The 20,315-nt window shown below is 40.2% G+C and overlaps 1 protein-coding gene across 1 annotated transcript in view; it reads left to right on the forward strand.

The window, feature by feature from the left end:
- Positions 1 to 2,616: 2,616 nt before the first annotated feature.
- The window catches only part of LOC134342843 (partitioning defective 6 homolog beta-like), a 55,087-nt gene continuing 37,388 nt past the window's right edge, over positions 2,617 to 20,315 (forward strand). Inside the window, exons 1-2 of the mRNA XM_063041466.1 lie at positions 2,617 to 2,908; positions 4,891 to 5,113. Of these exons, the coding sequence (XP_062897536.1) occupies positions 2,846 to 2,908; positions 4,891 to 5,113 (286 nt within the window). The 5' untranslated portion in view covers positions 2,617 to 2,845. The remainder of the gene's footprint in view (positions 2,909 to 4,890; positions 5,114 to 20,315) is intronic.

Consider the following 20,315-nt stretch of genomic DNA (forward strand, 5'->3'; position numbering starts at 1 on the left):
CCTGAACCTGGTGATGTGAGTTCTGAGGCTCCTTTACTTTCTTCCTGATGGCAGGAGCAATAAGAGAGCATGGCCTGGATGGTGGAAGGTCCCTGATGATAGATGATGCCTTCCTGTGACAGAACTCCGCTTTATACTTATGACTGTGAGGCTAAATACAGCTCTGATGCCATATTCAAGTTTACTGATGACAATACAGTACTGTCTTTGATGAATCAGCATGTAGGAGGGAGATTGAAAATCTGGCTGAATGATGCCACAACAATAACCTCTCACTCAATGTCAGCCAAACCAAACAGCTGATTATTGACTGCAGGAGGAGGAAAAGAGAGGTCTATGACCCAGTCCTCATCGGAGATGGAGAGGGTCAGCAACTTTAAATTCCTTGACTTTATCGTTACAGATGATCTGTCCTAGGTGCAGCATGTAAGTGCCATTACAATGAAGGCACGGCAATGCCTCTACTTTCTTAGAAGTTCAGCATGTCATCTAAAATGCTTGTGGAAAGTATACTGAGTGGTTGCATCACCGTCTGGTATGGAAGCACCAATGCCCTTGAATGGGCATTTTTTTGTAGTGAATACAGACCAGTCCATCACAAGTAAAGCTCTTCCCACCACTGAGCACATCTACAAGGAGCGCTAACACGGGAAAGCAGAATCCATCATCAAGGAGCCCCACCATCCAGCCCATGCTTTCTTCTCATTGCTGCCATCAGGAAGAAGGTATAGGAGCTTTATATCCCACACCACCAGGTTCAGGAACAGTTATTAACCCTCAACCATCAGGCTCTATGGACTCACTTTCAAGAACTCCCCGTCTCATGTTCTCACTATTTATTGCTTATTTATTTATTATTATTATTTTGTTTGATTTTTTTTCTTTTTTTGTATTTGCAGTTTGTTGTCTTTTGCATGTTAGTTGATTGGATGTTTGTTCATCTTATGTGCCCTTTTTCATTGATTCTATTGTGCTTCGTTGTACTTACTGTTAATGTCCACAAGAAAATGACAGGGTAGTATATGGTTACATATACATACACTTTGATAATAAATTTACTTTGAACTTTGAATTACTTTTCTTGTGATGTTGCAAAAAAACAGGAATATGCCTCTTAGTCTCTGGATACATTGCTTTTATAAGCTTACGGAAATAGGACCTTTACTGTGGAAGACTTTTGGGATAGACTCCCAACCACAGTCCTTCTTCCTTTGCTTCAGTTTCATCTAGCCAGGAAACTGTTTTAAGGCTCTCCCACCTGCTACAGTCATGCTAAAAACAGTTCTAAAGTATTCTATTTAACAACTGAGGTGAAAAAAATCTGTGACTTGTACCTGCAAATTGTAGTTCTGTGGAGCAAAAATAGCTTCCCTCCCGCTTAGTCCATAAGAACCTCAGGAATAATATCAGAGTGTTTGTGTAAAGAAGAGACCAGATATCCTGTACATACCCCACAATTTTGTTCAGTGCTCAAATGGATGCCAATGTAACACAGCAGATATTAAACACGTGCTGCACAAAGATTGATCTGACAGCTTAAAACTATGCACTTTGAGTGAACAAACCATACAATTCAATATTAAAAAATCTTGGTATTCTCTTGCACATATGAAATGCTTTCTAATTTGTGGACACTGGAGATGTATCGCATATTTTAAAAATTAGCAGGCAATTGATTTTGTAGTCTTCTGCTGGTCTACTCTGATTTACTCTAAGATTTGCCCCATTCAAATCATGATGCTTGACTGGCTGAGTTTCTCCAGCAGTTTGTCTTTGTGGCAACCATGTGCCCACTTGCCTACATTGCATCACACTTTGTAATCAGACTGGTGGCAAACTTGGAAATATTATTCAGTTCCCTCATCCAAATCACTGATATGTATGCTATTGTGAATTAACTAGATCCCATGCACTGATCCCTGTAGTACCTGCCACCTTGAGAATGGGTGATTTATCCCATTCTGTTTCTTGCCTACCGATTAGTTTTCAACCCATGCCAGTATATTACTCTCTACTTCATATGCTTTTATGCCTACTGACCTTCCACTACATTATTAAGGACCTTTTCAAAATCCAAAAAACACCTTTCTCTGAAATTCCCTCGTTTTTTTTACTGGCTTGACAATTTTAAAAGCTAGATAAATACATGTAAAAACTGACTAATACAATCCATTTTAATTACGTTTATTAAAAGCAATTTTGTCTAATGCAGTGATACACTAACTAAAATGATCTCATTGGTACCCGCAAAATGTCATCTTGACATCTTATTGAAGATTTGTAATAGTATTTCGTTGATTTATACATTCATTAATATTTTCAGGTAGGTTTGTCATGCTGATAAGTACCGCCACGGGAGCGAAAGTTGTGAAACTATTGGTCTCGCACTGGCTGTCATTTTCAGGGTGGGCATTGATCTGAGATACCTGCTGCTGGCCAGGGCCAGGTCCGACATGGCAACCACTGCCCACACCTCACCAACGCCTCCGCGAGCTCGGCCAACGGAAGCGCGGGCACGAGCTGTGGCAAGCTGAGTTCAGGGGGCGCGCATGCACAGGTGAAACCGAGGCTGGGTTTCCGGGGAGGCTTACGTCATCGGGTAACAAAGTCCGGAGTTTGGTGCAGGTCGTTGGGAGGTGGTGGAGTCGGAGTTCGACACACACGTAGCCGCCATTAGTACGGACGGCAGCAGTGAGGGGGCGAGATCCCAGGAATTTGGCGCACGTCCGGGGTTCATCCTGGGTGTTCCCACGCAGACCCCCCCCCCCACTCAGCCTGAGTCGCTGTCCTTCGGAAACGAACGAACACCCGCTGCCGAAACGGCCGGGGAAACGTTGCTGCGAAAATGATCAAGACTCACCATCGTACGTCTTCCAAATGCCTGGAGACTGTAGAGGTGAAGAGCAAGGTGTGTGAGTGACCTGTACAGTGTCTGGCGAAATCGGGGCGGGTAAAGGAGTGGGGAAGGTTAGTGAAGCCGTCGATGCAGGAGGGGCGTTAGATCCAAAATCCTCGTTAATACCCGTGTTGGCGCAGGATCTGTGACCAGTGCTGTCGCGGCCAGGGTTCAATCGGCTGGTCAGACGCAGGCCTGATTGATTTTCAGAGATTTTGGGCATTATTTCTTTATTCCACTTGTTTCACTATTCAGGTCCTGCAGGAAGTTGAACACACGATAACTCAATCCAATGCATATCAAATTATTTCCTGCAGCGATTTTTTTGGTTGTAAATGTAATTTCTTTTAATTCTGCTAAGCAACTTGTAAAAAAAACTGTAAGACAGTAGTGTGGTTTGTAAATGCCAACCCAAAGCAATTAGTAAAGTAATTCAGATACTCGAAACTGAGAGTGTTCCCTGAAGGGTGGTGCGGCAAACCCGTCTAAAATGGAAAGGTGATTATAATTATCTGGGTGCGCGTTAAAATTGACCCTGAAATTGCATAATATTAATCTGTTGCATAATTTCGCTAGTGACTTACTGCAAACTTTTTATTTGAACATCATTTTCAGTTGTAAGCTTTTTTAAAACAATTTGAATGTTGTAATTTGGCAGTTATCATGCAACGCAGGTTGAATACTGAAAAGTACACAATTCTCTAGACCGTTCCAGTTATTTTTTTCATGTGAATATGTTGATGATAAAATTATATGTACTATATTGTCCCCACATTGGAATTAGTATCTTGGGGGCTGATGTCCAGAACGAATAAGTTACGGTTTCAATCAATCGTGGTTACACATAACTTGACATGCTGTCCTGATGAAAGGCTTCAGCCTGAAACGTCAACAATTCCTTTCCCTGGCAGTTGCTGGTGGAACTGAGTTCCTTTAGTCTAGGAGGTCGTTAATTCACCGTATCGCTTGTCAAGTTGAATATGTAAAGCAAAAAGTTATTTTAAATTTAGCAAAAAGAAAATACAAAACTACCTTGATAAATTAGAACTGGAATTGAACCAAGCGGTGTTAATCCAACTTCTTTATGATGCTGCTTTTAGGCTTTCCAAGTTTCTGTTATGTTGCTAGTTAGGTGAACATATTGAGCTGACTTTTGCTCTGTTAAATCTCATCTTTGAATGAAGTTCTCAGTATAAGTTGCAGGTAACTTGTATTTGGTTTCACTTGCTGCAAAACTGGGATATTTATTCCTTTAGAATTCAAATAGTTTCTTTGAAGAACATGTTAATGAAATAGTTAAATTTTGCGGTGGGAAATTGAATGCTTTGCATTCTTTATTTCAACTAAATTATGACACCATGCAGATTTGCAAAAACTATTCGCCTTGCTTGCATCAGAGCCTGCTCCTCGCTAATGTTAGATCAACCACTATAACTGGTTCTGATTCATGACAAATACCTTTTTTATAACTATTAAAGAGGAATTGTGGGTTTTCTGGATTTCTTTCAGTCCCATATTTTTAGTTAGAATTTCACCTTTTGGGGGAAAATCACAGGAGTATGAAAATATATGAATCCATTCAAACTTGTTGAATTGTCTGCTTAAAGGAATATTGATTTGCAGTTGTTTGAAATTTATGAATTTAGTTAAAGCATTTACTTGTATTTTTAAAAAATTTCTAAACCACTGTCTTGAAAATGAGCAAAAGTTTACTCTCCTAAATGTCTCTATGAAACCTCTGTTAGGTACAAAGTAATGATGTGCTGGCTGGCCAAACAAGCAAGTGTGTATATATTCTTTTTAACTAAATGCATTCTACTGAATTCATTGGGATCCCTCTCTTGCAGATGGTATTTGTGATTTGTAACAATATTACTTTTAAAATGATGCAATTGGAATTTGATAGATTGTCTTCTGAAAATGGTCAAATTATATAGCTGAAAATGTTTGCTTTTTCTCCTCCCCCCCCCCCCCCCCGCCCTTCACTAACTTAGTTTGGGGCTGAATTTCGACGATTTTCTCTGGATCGATCAAAACCTGGAAAGTTTGAAGAGTTTTATGGATTATTACAGCATGTCCACCGAATTCCAAATGTTGATGTTTTGGTTGGATATGCTGACATTCATGGAGACTTGTTACCAATAAACAATGATGATAACTATCTGAAGGCAATCAAGACAGCAAACCCACTCCTCAGAGTATTTCTGCAAAGAAAGGGTAAGAAAACTTTTTATAAAATATGTATTATGTTTCTAGAGATAAATATCAAAATACAGAAACTAAAAAACTTTTAAATCATAGACATGAGAAAAAAATACTTTTAAGTGTGTTTTGGGTGATGTATATTTCTGGGCGTTAACAAAGATGTACGAAATATTTCTGTTTTAATGCTCCTGCAAGCCTATCTATGCTGTGTTATGAAAATAGAATGTAAGATTTAATATATTCCTGTTTGATAGCTTCTGTCATTGGGTGATTTGCGGTTTAACATTTTCTGTTGCCTCATTATTTGTAATCATTTTAAATTGCATTTATGATTTCATTTCTATATTTGTGAGGCTGTAACGAGTTTGAAGGTTCCTATAGGCTGAAATGCTTGATCTTTGTTTAAACAAAAAAGCACTAAAAGTCTTTAAGATATGATGAAAGTTCAATTTTGTACTTACTGTGGTATTATTAGCATTAATAGTATTTTAACAACCTGTCACATCTTGTTAGTAGAATCTCATAGTATCTCATAAATTGCCCTAATTTATGGTGAACACCTGCAGGTATATTGTTTTTTATTTTAATTGCATTTGGACATCTTGTCCAATGGAGAAAATCCTAAAACTTCAACAAACTGTTCTCAGCTTTGCTGCTCTCCTTGACATGCATATGTGGGGGGATGGGGGTGTACAGGTTTTGGTGTAGTTGTAGTGTCTTGTTGGGACAATGCTTGCAACATGTTCTCTATTTCTAAGGATGGGTGTACCTGCCATGAATGTACTAGATTACTTTTTGAGTTGGTGGGAAGATGATGGTCTTCCAATGAAGAGATTGGGTTATTTATTTGTATGGGTGAAAAGACATGGCACCACAGAATTGTAACAAGGTGTGTAGGATTTCTGCTAGCTCTGAATAAGTTTAATATCCTGATGTTGAGTTGTTGGCCTTGTACCCTTGGAACAGAACTTTATCTTAAGAAATGTAACACATCATATGTGTCCCAACCATTATGTCCATTTTAATTATATAATTGTAGTGTTCAGAATTCAGTAATGTTTGCCTTTAAAAATGCAGAATAAAAAATTGCACTGACTTGAATTGGATTTTTTTAGCAATATTAAGTATCTTCAGTGTTATATTTTCCAAGACAGAAGTTTCAGCTTTGATTTGGTTAGTGTAACCAAATGAAGGAGAGAAGGAAGCTGCTATTTTCATCCCCTAAGTTCAGAGTTCCAGTGCCTAGCTTGCCATCACCCTGGAAAAAAACTTTAACATTTGGATAGTGGTCCGAAGGAGTTCAGTAGTGCCCCATTTTAGCAGCATATCTGTGGCAAACAGGTGTACTAAAGTTTTTTTTTGCACTGTAAAATTTTGACAGGAGCAGAATCTGAGCGATGTCCTTGTTTATAAAATACTTCAAATATCATTTTTTATATATTCTAACTCTTTTATAAATAAACCAGGCACATTTTAACTGGTCAACCTGCCTTACAAGATTTTAAAGGCTTTCCCTAAAGATACCTTAATGTTTTTGTTCACGTGTTATTAGTTGTATTTTCTTTCCTTATTGATACTTTCAAAGAGCAACACTTCCCTCTTTAGTTCCACTTATTGTGGTCCTATCTATCATGTAGTATCTTCTACGAATAGTTTCACTTCAACTACAAATTTTATTATGCCGTTCACCCAATCTGTATGATAGAATTTTTATTTCCATAAAAGGACTCTTGTTCATCCGTTCATCTTCATCTCCATCCCCAGGGACTTCCTGGGTGCAACATTTGACCCTATGCCTCTTGCCACCTGGTAGTCTGCAATCCAACAGCATGAGCATTGATGTAATCAATTTCAAGTAACCCATGCCTCCTCCGTTCCTTTCTCTCTCCTCTTGATCAGTCCAGCTTCCCTTTCCATACACATCCAGTTTCTTTCCCTTGTCCCTTCCCCCACTATTTGCCTTTCCTTTCTTATCAGATACCATAATTTGCAGTCCTTGGATTTTGCTATCACTTCTCAGCCTCTGTTGCTATCTTCACCCCTCCTTTTCTTTTCTCCCACATGGCTACATGTGCTCATTAGCCTCTCTACACGTGAATAGACCTACCATTTGACAGTTTTTTGCTCTCCCCGGATCGCTTTACACTGTTGGTCCTGAGGCAGTCTCAAATCAAACTTTAACTATCCTTTTGCCTCCATAGATGCTACTTGACCTGCTGAATTCCTCCAGTCTGTTTTTTGCTTCAGAACGCAGAACCTGTGGTCTCTTGCCCAGCCTTTTCTCGGTTTTTCGAGCAATTGCGCATTTGTAGTATTCATGATGTCAGCTAATAGCATTAATCAGGACACAAGGAAATCTGTAGTTGCTGGAAATTCAAGCAACACACACAGAAATTGCTGGTGAACGCTGCAGGTCAGGCAGCATCTATAAGAAGAGGTACAGTCAACGTTTCGGGCCAGGACCCTTCGTCAGGACTAACTGAAAGAAGAGGTAATAAGAGATTTGAAAATGGGAGGGGGAGATCCGAAATGATAGAAGACAGGAAGGGAGGGGTGGATCTACGAGCTGGAGAAGGGAGAGGGTCATGGGATGGGAAGCCTGGGGAGAAAGGGAAGGGGGGAGGGGAGCCCAGAGGGTGGAGAGCAGGCAAGGAGTTATAGTGAAAGGGACAGAGGGTGAAAAAGAGAGAGGAAAAAAGGGGAGGAAAATAAAAAATATATAAAATAAATAAGGGATGGGGTGTGAAGGGGAGGAGAGGCATTAACGGAAGTTAGAGAAGTCAATATTCATGCCATCAGGTTGGAGGCTACCCAGACAGAATATAAGGTGTTGTTCCTCCAACCTGAGTGTGGCTTCATCTTGACAGTAGAGGAGGCTGTGGATAGACATATCAGAATGGGAATGGGACGTGGAATTAAAATGTGTGGGCTGTGGATAGACATATCAGAATTGGAAGCTGTTCTACACATTTTAATTCCACGTCCCATTCCCATTCTGATATGTTCCTTCTCCACCCCTCCCCTCCTGCCTTCTCCTATCATTTCGGATCTCCCCCTCCCACTTTCTAACCCCTTACTATCTCTTCTTTTAGTTAGTCCTGACGAAGGGTCCCGGCCCGAAACGTCGACTGTACCTCTTCCTATAGATGCTGCCTGGCCTGCTGCGTTCACCAGCACTTTTTGTGTGTAGCATTAATCAGGAATTTAGCTAAGGAAGACCAGTTTGTGATGATACTAGTTTGCTTTTCCACAAGGCAGAGTGTGGCTGGCATTCAGATTTCTTATTGTGGTTTCAACCTTTTAAAACAAAAAGTGACAATATTTTTGTATAAATGGTGAAATGTACAAAATTCAGCAAACTATGATCTACTTCATATCCTGCTGATGGCTGAGGGCTATACTGTCTTACTAGGTCTAGTTTAAAATTAGATTAATGATCCTGAAGCTACATGCAAAGGGATTTGTGCATTGGAGTTAATGGAATAAACGTCTTTTTCCCTAGTTTTAACTTGGCTGTTGTATGTGCTAAGAGAGGATGCGTCCCAGAGTATACCTATTATTCTGGTAAACCTATCTTTTGAAATAGCTTTCTTTCGACTTGGGAATCCAATTTTCATTGTGTCTTAAATGTATTGTTACATTTATCTTTTGCGGTGTTTTATTTCATTGGTTTCTTGTATATGAAGGAACGATGTATTAAATATGGTTTACTGCCCAAGTTCAAAAAGCATTCATGTTAGTTGGGTATCCTTTTGATCGTATGCAGATGCATGTTAAGAAACGTTCCTTATGGCATTGGAAATGTACTTTATAAGGGACTTTTTGTTTTATTTAAAACAGTGGGTAATCTGGAATGTTAGGACTTGGATTTATGTTTAGCTTCTACTTTAGATCTTAATTACCTTTAGTCAATTATTCAAAATGTCCATTGTTTCAGTATGTGATAGATTGTAGATGGTGGATTTGAGACATGGGTTAACCGATTTTTTTTTGGTGGAACTCTTAAAGAACAAAAACTGATCAGGAAATCTACTGGGATTCCCTTCATTTATTTGGGAGACTAAGCCACTTAATTGGGGAAGGAGGATGTTGCCAAAGAAGTTCTAACTAGCATCAGTTGCGCACACTTGCATGGCCATTAGATAAAACACCATGCGTCAAGGCAAATAGTTTTCAAATAGCGACAGTTGTATGTGTTTGTGTTCAGAAAGTGGAGATTTTTGCAACTGATAATTGGTAAGAAATAAAGCAGTAAGGCAATTCAGAACTGTTTCACTGATTTCAAGCATTCAGGCTTGTAGGTGCCAGAAATGGCCAGGAGTGAAAATGAAACAATTTCACTACTTCAGCAAGTTAGGAACAATGAAGAATTTGAGAGTATCAGCAATCATCTTGAATATTACTTTTGGTCCCAACTGGATACTCAGTTCTCACCTATGGTATGGGTCACCAGTGCATCTCATAATCTGGTGAGGTAGGAACTTGCCTGTCCTGGCGTGAAGTCAGCTCCAGCAGACTGGATGGATTAGATCTACAGTGAGATCCAATGGCCAAGAAGGCAGTACTGCAATGTTCAGTGGAGAGTGAAGGATGTGATGAGACACAGAAGAAGTCATGGTCATCCACTACAACCAAGGAAGACCCCAGTTGTGATGATTACTCGTACCACTGGGTACGAAATCTAAGGTTAGGTGAGTGTATCTACCCCAGTGCAATGGCTTTTCCACTTTAAAAAGTCTCCTGCACGGGTTTCCTGTGATCGTTGGATACGACAGACAACCACCAGTAGTATTAATAGTGTTCTAATTTGTTTTGTGTTTCATTTAAATATAATTTGTTACTCAGTTAAATGGTAATTTGTCTTATTTATACCTTTTTAACTACTTCCATGAAACTTCACTAATTGAGGCAGCCATTTAATTATGCCAAAATGTACTGGTCCCAATTAATCGGAATCCACTGTATTTACATAGTTTTCATTTACACATTACAATTAATGTTCCTTTCGGTTCTTGGTCTATGGTTGCTGTTTGGTATCTTGATTAGTTTGTTATGTATGAATTTAGCTAGAATTTTAGTAAACCATTTACAATTATGAACATCGTACCTACATTGAATCCTGTTTTTACAGTATTTGTGCTATGTAGTGAGTTTGTTGACAGAAGTCTACTTGTGGAGCATTGGCTGAGCCTTTACTATTTTTTTGAGTGCCACTAACTTTTTGTAGTCTTGTTGCCAGCTTGACTGAAATTGTGAACAAAAGCAATAATTAGTAAGTTTGGTGCCTATGAACAAATAAATAAATGTTATGAAATAGTTATTGCAGTGTTTAGTAGCATAACATTAGAACCTAAGTTGAGACCTTTGTGTATCTGTGCTGTCCTATGTAGCTCCTGAGATATAGACTGCCTGCAATGGATGTCTTAAGCACTGTATGATGTCTTTACAAAATCCTCCATCTCTACAAATAAGATAAGTGAATCACTGTCTTTTAGGCCAAAGTCTCCAGCACTGAAGCCTAATGACACTCATTTTCCTCTGACTAGGCAGACCATGTGTCTTGCATGCTGATACCAGTATCTCAAAACAATATCGCTCTGTTTTGAGCTCTGTCACCACAGGAGACCTTCATATGAACAAAATATAAAATTTAAGGTTGTATTCGCTTCCTTGGCAAAATACTTACCAAAATACTTACTTGGCAAAATATTACCAAAACTCTGGTAATATACCCAGAGTTGTGGGAATTCCTGGTACATAACTGCTCAAAATTTTGGATGAGAACAGGATGGCATTGAAAATTCTTGTCCATTCATTAGTATACTGTAAGAGGCAGGAGTGCACCAACGGCTCCTCCCCCTGTGGCAGTGTTTGTTAGTTGTACATTGACCTTACCGGCCTCCATAAAACCCACAATTCTGGAGTAGAAGCAAATCATCCTTTTTCCCTGGAGTTTTCTTGACAAAGAAGGTCTGGTGTAAGGCGCTAAAAATGAACTATCGGTAATATGACAAGAATTATGTAGAAAGAATTTTCACTTCAATAGAAGACTAGATCTCAAACTGCAGATGAATCAATGTGACTACATTATTCAAGCTTTGGTTTGGGGGAGGGTGAATTGATTTCTGGCATTTGTTCTATGTAGTACTGCCAGCTCTTTAGTGCTCTCTCTCCTCTCGCTCCGATTCAGAAATGCAATTCACTTCAATGCAAGGGAGGTGAAAGTTACAGTAATTGTGTATCTAATTGTAGGTTATTGTGTTCATTTTTATTACATTATCATTAAGTGGGGTTTGTAAATGTTCGTTCAGGAAGTATTCAGTCTTCAAAATATTTTGAATTTAATGATTACTGAGGACCTTGTTTTCACTTTCAAGAAAGAGCAGCTAAGGAGAAACTCCTTCTTGTATTTTGCACAAGGTTACAAGATATGGTGGAAGCAACTGAGTCAAATTTTTGTGCACTTGAATTTTGGTACCAAAAGAGGGTAATCTTTATCATTTTAAAATGTTATTCCTGAGTTACATGTTGCATTGCTGATTCCAATGAAAAGGAAGAGTACTTGCATTTAAATGGTTATGGAGGCCTTCAGAATACCTGACTTCATTAGCTGATACATGGAATATAAGAGGAAGGTAGGTTGTGATAAGCATCTACAAAACTAGCTGGACCACGGTGATAGCATGGTGTATAGTTCTGTTCACTTCACTACTGAAAGGTGTGCTATAACTAGTTCCTGAAGACTTTGTGGACAGGATGGAGATTTTTTTTCGTTAGAAGTGATTAGCTTGGCTGAGGTTTTCTTTGGAACAAGGGATAAACAAGCACTATCTGAGAGACTACTAGATCTGACTATTTGTGTCATATTTAATTCAGGCCAATAATTTTAGTGTTTCATTTTCAAATATGTTTGAGATTATGATATTTATGATGAGTGGTGAAGTTATTCCGTCATCCAGGGGAAAAAAGAGTAAGAATAAGCCTTTTTTAAAAAAAAACTTCAAGGCAATCTGTTGAATATCGGCTGTGGGAGGCAAACTGACATGGACTGTTTAAAAGCCAAGTATGTTTAAGCAATCTGATTTTTTTTTTGGAATAATGCACAGAGTGAGAGTAATGCAAGCTTTGTGGTGTTATGGATTTCCAGATGGTTTTGATAAGGTGCCATGTAATGACTTTATTAATGAAGTTGAAGCACATTCATAGCATTGTATATTGGTTAATAATTACAGTCATGATGAACTAGTGATTTTTTTCTTTGGAATGGAGGAAGTTGAATGCTTGTGTTTCTCAGAGATCCTTATTTGGGCCACTGTTTTAATCTTTGTTAATAATCCTAGGTTTGGGGTGTTTTAATTTTTTAATTTGTGATTGTAATAAAATTTGGTAGTAAATTACAGCAGAATATAAATGTACTGCTGGGATGGGTGGATGTAAGGCATTCAGTTTTTAATGCAGAGAAAAATGGTGCTTTTCTCCTTAAGAAGGAGAGGCATACAGTTTTAGGCTTGATCAAATGAGACTCTGGGAGAAAAAAGGCCGTGAAGTTGTGCAGGATTGTAGTTAACTCTGTTCACCGCATTATGAAATATGTATGAAGCATTTAAGATGGTCCAGAACAGATTTACAAGAATATTTCCTGCATTGAACGACCAGAAGTACAAACAGATCAGAAAGGCCAGGGTGTTGTCTTCAGAGGGCTGATAGAGATTTAACGTAGGGGTTCCCAACGTTTTTTATGTCATGTACCAATACCGTTAGGCAAGGAGTCCATGATGGGAACCACCGATAATGAAAGTGTATAAAATGATGAGGATCTTGAAGGAAAAGGATGCTGGCAGGCTATTTCCATTGATGAGACTGCAGATATATGGGTTTCTTAATGTTTGGGTTTGCAAGGGTCTTTCAGGTTAGAGCAGAAAATGGTGAGTCATATCTTAACGTTGGCAGTTTATGGTGCACACACCACTAAGGGTGCAAAATGTTGTATGTTAGTGTTTCAAAACTTGTGCAAATTTGTACGATGCATGGAGTCTGCAAGAAAGGCCAACAGTTAGCATTAATTGGCAGAGCTGATGCTAAAGAGTGCAAAGCATAACCTGCAGAAAAATCTAGCCTCTGCATCCAACGCATCATTCTCTGTAACATTCACCATCTTCAACAGGATCCTACGACCAAACACATCTTTACCTTCCTCCACCCACCATTCTCCACTTTCTGCAGGGATCCTGATTCCCTCGTCCATTCGTACCTCCTTACTAATGTCCCTCCTGGCACATAACCCTGTAAGTGACAGAAGTGCTATACCTGCCTGTTCACCTTCTCACGTGCCTCCATTCAGGACTCCAAACAGTCCTTCCAGGTGATACAACACTTCACCTGTGAATCTCTTGGGGTCATCTATTGTACCTGGTGCTTTCGATGCGGCCTCTATCAGTGAGACCTGATGTAAATTGAGGGATTGCTTTGTCTAGCAGCTCCACTCCACCTGCCAAAAGCGGAATTTGCCAGTGGCCAATCATTTTAATTCCTATCCCATCCCTATTCTGACATGTTGGCCCAAGGTCGCCTCTTTTACCATGATGAGGCCACTCTCAGGATGGAGGAGCAACACCTTGTATTCTGTCTAGGTAGCTGCCAACCTGATGGCATGAACATTAATTTCTCTTTTCAGTAATTTTTTTCCCCTCACCCTTCCATCTTCTTCAATTCTTCACTGACCTCCTTACCTCTTCCCCTCACCTGCCTATCACCTCCCATTAGCACCCCTCCTCCTTTCATTTCTCTCATGGGCCACTGTCCTCCTATAAGATTCCTTCTCCCGCCCTTTCCTTTCCCACCTTCCTGACTTCACCTATCATCTTCCAGCGAGTGCTCCTTCCCCCTCCCCCTCCCCCCACCTTCTTCCCCTTTCAGCCTTCATTGCTGGGGGAGAAGCTCCATTCAATGCAGGTTGGCAACTAGATTGTATCCTTGATAATGAATTACCTGACTAGCAAACCACAGTTTGTGTGAATTCATAGCTGTGTGTCAGACATGGCTATAAACAGCACTGGAGCTCCTCACCAGCCTATACTGGTTCCCTTCCTGCTTACTCTGTATACCTTGGACTTTAGATTCAACACTGAGTCATGTCATCTGCAGGAATTCTCTGATGACTCAGTAATAGTTGGTGTATAAAGAGAGGACAGGAGGATGAATGCAGGGTCCCGGTGGAAGACTTTGTCAAATGGTTCAAGCTGAATCATCTACACGTCAGCATCAGTAAGACAAAGGAGATGTTGCTGGACTTTAAGAAAACCAAACCTGCACGACTCCCTGTTACAATTGATGGTGAGAACCTACAAGTACCTAGGGGTGCACCTGGATGACAGACTTGAGTGGAACACCAATACAGAGGCTGTGTCCAAGATGGACCAGAGTCGCCTCTACTTCTTGGGGAGCCTCTGTTCTTTTGGAGTATGCAAGCCTCTCCTTCATATGTTCTACCAGTCCATTGTTGCCAGTACAATCTTCTATGATGTGGTGTGCTGGGACCATGGCATCAACAAACTGATTGGAAAGGCTGGCTCTGTTATGGAGCCAATATGGACAGACTGGAAGCTGTGGTAAAACAAAGAATCTTTCTGAAAATCTTTGCAATTCTGGACAATGTTTCTCACCTTGTGCATGCCACCTTGGCTGAAAAGAGGAACAGTTTCAGTAAGAGTCTAAGATAACTGCGCTGCTCCAAAGAGTGCTACATGAGGTTATTCTTGCCCTTGGCCATTAGGCTCTATAATGAGTCAGCCTATGCTGGAGAAGTGATGACCACCTCCTGTTAGACTGTTATTAACCTCTGTTGACCAGAGCTCTGTTTAAGCTCTGTTCAGCTCTGTTTACCACACCCTACTATCATGTGCACCATTACTATACAGGAGTCCCCCGCTTTTCAAACATTCGCTTTACGAAACCTCATTGTTACAAAAGATCTACATTAGTACCCTATTTTTGCTTTCAGAAGGTGCTTTTACTGTTACGAAAAAAAAATTCAGCGTGCGATAAAAGGCAGCGCTCCCTGAGCGGCCACTCTCCCCCGGATCCTCACCGGCATTGCTTAAACACGAGCCTGTGAGCAGCCGTTTGCAAGATGAGTTCTATGGTATCGGAAAAGCCTGAAAGAGCTCGTAAGGGTGTTACACTTACGGTAAAACTAGACATAATTAAGCGTTTTGATCGTGGTGAACGAAGTAAGGACAACGTGAGTTTGGCTTGTGGAAGTTGACGAAGATGATGTTGAAGAGGTTTTGGCATCCCATCACCAAGAACTGACAGATGAAGAGCTGATGCAATTGGAAGAAAAAAGGATAACAATCGAAACCGAATGAGTAATGATAAAGTACGGCTTTAATTTTGAAAGGCTATGTCGGTTTAGGGGATATTTGCAGGATGGTTTGAGTCTTTATTAAAGAACTGTCATAGAAAAATGCGTGAGGCTCAGCAGTCAAGCAAGCCTTCCACATCAGCCACAGCAGATGACGAACCTCGACCTTCGACATCGAGGTGGGCAGTCATAGGAGAAGATGAGCTGCCTGCTCTAATGGAAACAAGCGACAAGATGACACCCCGGTGACCCACCACCCCAACCCCCAGCCCACGGACAGATACCGATTTGTGGAGAGTGCAAAGGTAGCTGGGAGGCACACAGCACATCTTTAAGAAAAAAGCCGAAATAAACATGCTAATTAATTAGGTGCCGCCGACACGTAATTGACGGCCCAGATCAGAGTCGACGCAATCGGATGGCGGGGGAAACCTGTATAATATTACAGTATTTGCACTGCCATCTTATCAGTGTGAACTTGGAAATCTTGTAATCTTTGACTTGGAAATCTTGTACATCTTCTTAAGGTAACTTATTTTTTATTCCTTCTTCTAATACTTGTATATCTGTGCATTTGTAATGCTATTTTGACACAGTAATTTTTTGGTGGTCCATAAAAGTAACTATCTTCCTTGTCCTGAAGAATCTTGGTGCTAAACACATTTTGATTATTCACTTCCATTGATGCTGCCTGACCTGAGTTCAGTCAGCATTTTGTGTGTATTTCTCTAGATTTCAAGCATCTGCAGAATCTTGTGTGTTTATGATCTGCAGAGGAAGTCAGTAGCTTTATTGATAATTCTGGTAGCTTTACTTTACACACTGATTTTAGGCATGAGTGGGCTGTGCAGTGTGATATTTCATTTGACTGTATTCTATATGCTGTAAAGAAATGTTAACTTCAGGAGGACACGGAGTGACCACTCTCCGCTGAACATCGACGACTCCTCCGTAGAGATCGTTAAGAGTACCAAATTTCTTGGTGTTCACCTGGCGGAGAATCTCACCTGGTCCCTCAACACCAGCTCCATAGCAAAGAAAGCCCAGCAGCGTCTCAACTTTCTGGGAAGGCTGGGAAAAGTCCATCTCCCACCCCCCCCCCCACCCCATCCTCACCACATTCTACAGAGGTTGTATTGAGAGCATCCTGAGCAGCTGCATCACTGGCTGGTTCGGAAATTGCACCATCCCGGATCGCAAGACCCTGCAGTGGATAGTGTGGTCAGCTGAGAAGATTATCGGGGTTTCTCGTCCCGCCATTACAGACATTTACACCACATGCTGTATCCGTAAAGCAAGCAGCATTATGAAGGACCCCACGCACCCCTCATACAAACTCTTCTCCCTCCTGCCATCTGGCAAAAGGCACCGAAGCATTTGGGCTTTCACGACCAGACTATGTAACAGTTTCTTCCCCCAAGCCATCAGACTCCTCAATACCCAGAGCCTGGACTGACACCAACCTACTGCCCTCTATCGTGCCTATTGTCTTGTTTATTATTTATTGTAATGCCTGCACTGTCTTGTGCACTTTTTGCAGTCCTGGGTAGGTCGGTAGTCTAGTGTAGTTTTTGTGTTGTTTTACGTAGTTCAGTGTAGCTTTAGTATTGTTTCATGTAGCACCATGATCCTGAAAAACGTCTCATTTTTACTGTGTACTGTACCAGTAGTTATGGTCGAAATGACAATAAAAAGTAATGACTTGACTTGTGGACATTGAGTATATTTCAAGCAGTGGTTGAAAGGTTCTTGATTAGAAATGGTGTCAAAGGTTACGAGAAGGCAGAAGAATGAGGTTGAGAAGGATAACAAATCAGCCATGATGGAATGGCAGAGCAGACTCAGTGGGCCGAGTGGTTTAATTCTGCACCCATGTCTTTGATAAGGCTCTTCCCCATTTAAATTGCACTCGTGCTAAACCCAATTTCAACTACTTTTATTTGCATTGCTCTCCTGAACAGCCTCATCTACATCTGTTTGATGGATTAAATGCTACTGACTGTAGGATCCAGGCACTCTGTCAACACCTTGTGCGACTAGTTCCCAGCAATGGCTCACATTCACAAGGACAAAGTGCAGATTGCTCGCCAGGCCAGGAGTTGCGCCAATTCACAGGCAGCTTCTCTATATGGACGTGTAAGTCATTCACAGCCAGAAGGGTAAGGGTTACAGCAGTTTCCTGGCAGAGCTGTACACAGCCTACAGAAATACAGGTGGATGTGTGTGATATGGTGAGCTGTGGCTTTTACTTGTGAGCATAATGAATCAGTGCTGCAAAGAAATTGTAGTGTAGCCTGCAAGCTGCTTAGTTCAAGAGCAATTAGAGATGGACAATAAACCCTCGCTAATCAGTAATGCCACATCATATGAAAGGATTTAAAAACAAGAAGAAAAAATTCAGAATACTTCATTTGATAATCCAATTGTCAAACTCAAAAATAACACTCTCATCCTTGAAGCAACATTACCCTTTAAAAACCACAACCAAAATTACCTGACATCTTAATTATAATCTTAAAGACCTATAACTAGTTGCCTGGGTAACAGCGACCATTGTCTAAAACAGTGATCCTAAGGTCACATTTCTATCAGTCTTTCGCAAATCAGTGAACTTGACAAACAGACTAAAAAGGACATTTTTCAATTTTTCCCTCAATATACTTTAATATCCAGCAGAAATTTAAGTGTAAGCACGGCATTAAATGTTTAAAGATTTGTGGTGATAAGCATCTGCTGATCATGAAACAGCAGAGAAATTTATTCAGTTTGCCAAGATCTTTGATGAAACTCCTAACTGATCAGCTACATCAGTAAATGTGCATGATGAACAAGTGTAAGACAAAAATACTGCTTGCTGATAGCACATAAATTCAGATTTGGGAATGATGACGATGACAAACACCATGACTGTCCTTCATCTGGGCAGCCAAGGTAGTGATTGCTGTTAAAATATTAAATAAAACTACATTCAAGGTACATGTATAAGCTGTGTATATATAATATACAATAAATAGATTTTGTGTTTAGACCATCCCCAAGGTATTTTATTATATAGATGTAAATATTCCAATCTGAAACACTTCTGGTTGGCCCAAACATTTTAGATAAGGGGTGGTCAACTTGTAGTCCAAAATTTGCTTTGAAGTGGCTATTACAGTCACCTGAAATAACTGAGTGTTAAGGTTCCCCTTTGTTCTAGTACAGTGGATTATGGTTAATTGTAACATATCCGGATCAGTACATATTGGCCTCATTAAGCGGCTGTCCCAATTACCTGAAGTTTCATGGAAACAGTTAAATGGCAGTTTGTCTTTTTATCCCTTTTAACTGTTTCCATGAAAAAGGGATAAAAAGACAAACTGCCATTTAACTGAGTAACAAATTACATAATTAAATGCAGAATACTCCTACATTTTTATAAAACTATATTAGTTCCTAATAGTTATTGACAGAAGAATTCATCCAATGTACACTGCTGCTTTTGACTGTAAATGAACAAAATCAACACATACTGAATGCAGATAATGGACTGCCTTCATTGCCTTCCTGCATAAAGCCAAAATAAAAAAAATATTAATTATCGCTGATTTTGAATCTGTGTTTGTTAGCCCAAACAGATAACATAACATAACAAGTGTGGTGAAGTGTCTAATGGTCACATAAGTGCATGTGACTGATGCTAGTTTAAAAATTGCTTGGCAACAGTTTTCTGTCCCAATTCAGTGGCAAGGTGTCCCAAATAAACGAAGGGAATCCTGGCTATTTTCTCAATTAGTTTTTGTACTTCAAGAGTTATCCCAAATAAGCAACTGTCCCAATTAACCTGAATCCACTGTACTTCAAATTTTTTGCCAAAGAATGCTGAAGCGGTTAGAGTAAGCATAGACAAGAGAATTTTATCTGCTTGAAATCCTGAACAACACAAAAAATGCTGGAGGAAGTCTGCAGGTCAGGCAGTACCTGTGGAGGGAAATAAACAGGCAACACATGCCAAATGCTGGAGGAACTCAACAGGCTAGGCAACATCTATGGAAAAGAGTAAACAGTTAACTTTTCAGGCCAAGACCCTTCATCAGGTCCTGTTAAGTGAATGGTAGGGGTGAACGGCATATTAAAGGTTGGGAACACTTCCCTACACTGTATTCCATCTGCCACTTCTTTGCCTGTTCTCCCAATCTGTCCTGCAGACCTTCTGCTTCCTCAACGCTACCTGCTCCTCCACCTGTCTTTGTATCATCTGGAAACTTGGCCACAATGCCATCAATTCTATCATCCAAACAACTGTCATACAAGGTGAAAATAAGCAGTCCCAACACCAATCACTGTGAAACACCACTAGTCACTAACACCTAACCTGAAAAGGCCCCCCTTTACTCCCACTCTTTGCCTCCTGCTAGTCAGCCAATTGTCTGTCCATGCTAATAACTTTATTGTAATACCACAGGCTCTTTTTTTTTGTTAAGCAGTGTCATGTGTGGCACCTTGTCAAAGGCTTCTGAAAATCCAAGAAAACAACATCCACTGACTGCTTTGTCTATATTGCTTGCTATTTCCTTGAAGAATTTCAACAGATTTGTCAGGCAAGATTTCCCCTTAAGGAAACCATGCTGATTTTGGGCTATTTTATCTTGTCCCCTCAAGTACACCAAAATCTCGTCATTAATGATGGACTCCAAAATCTTAGAATAGAAACATAGAAAACCTACAACACAATACAGGCCCTTCATCCTACAATGCTGTGCCAAATATACTTTAGAAATTACCTAGGGTTACCCATGGCCCTCTATTTTTCTAAGCTCCATGTACCTATCCAGGAGTCCCTTAAAAGACCCTATCGTATCTGCCTCCACC

The sequence above is a fragment of the Mobula hypostoma genome, chromosome 2 (assembly GCF_963921235.1).
Source record: "Mobula hypostoma chromosome 2, sMobHyp1.1, whole genome shotgun sequence".
NCBI classification, from domain to species: Eukaryota; Metazoa; Chordata; class Chondrichthyes; order Myliobatiformes; family Myliobatidae; genus Mobula; species Mobula hypostoma.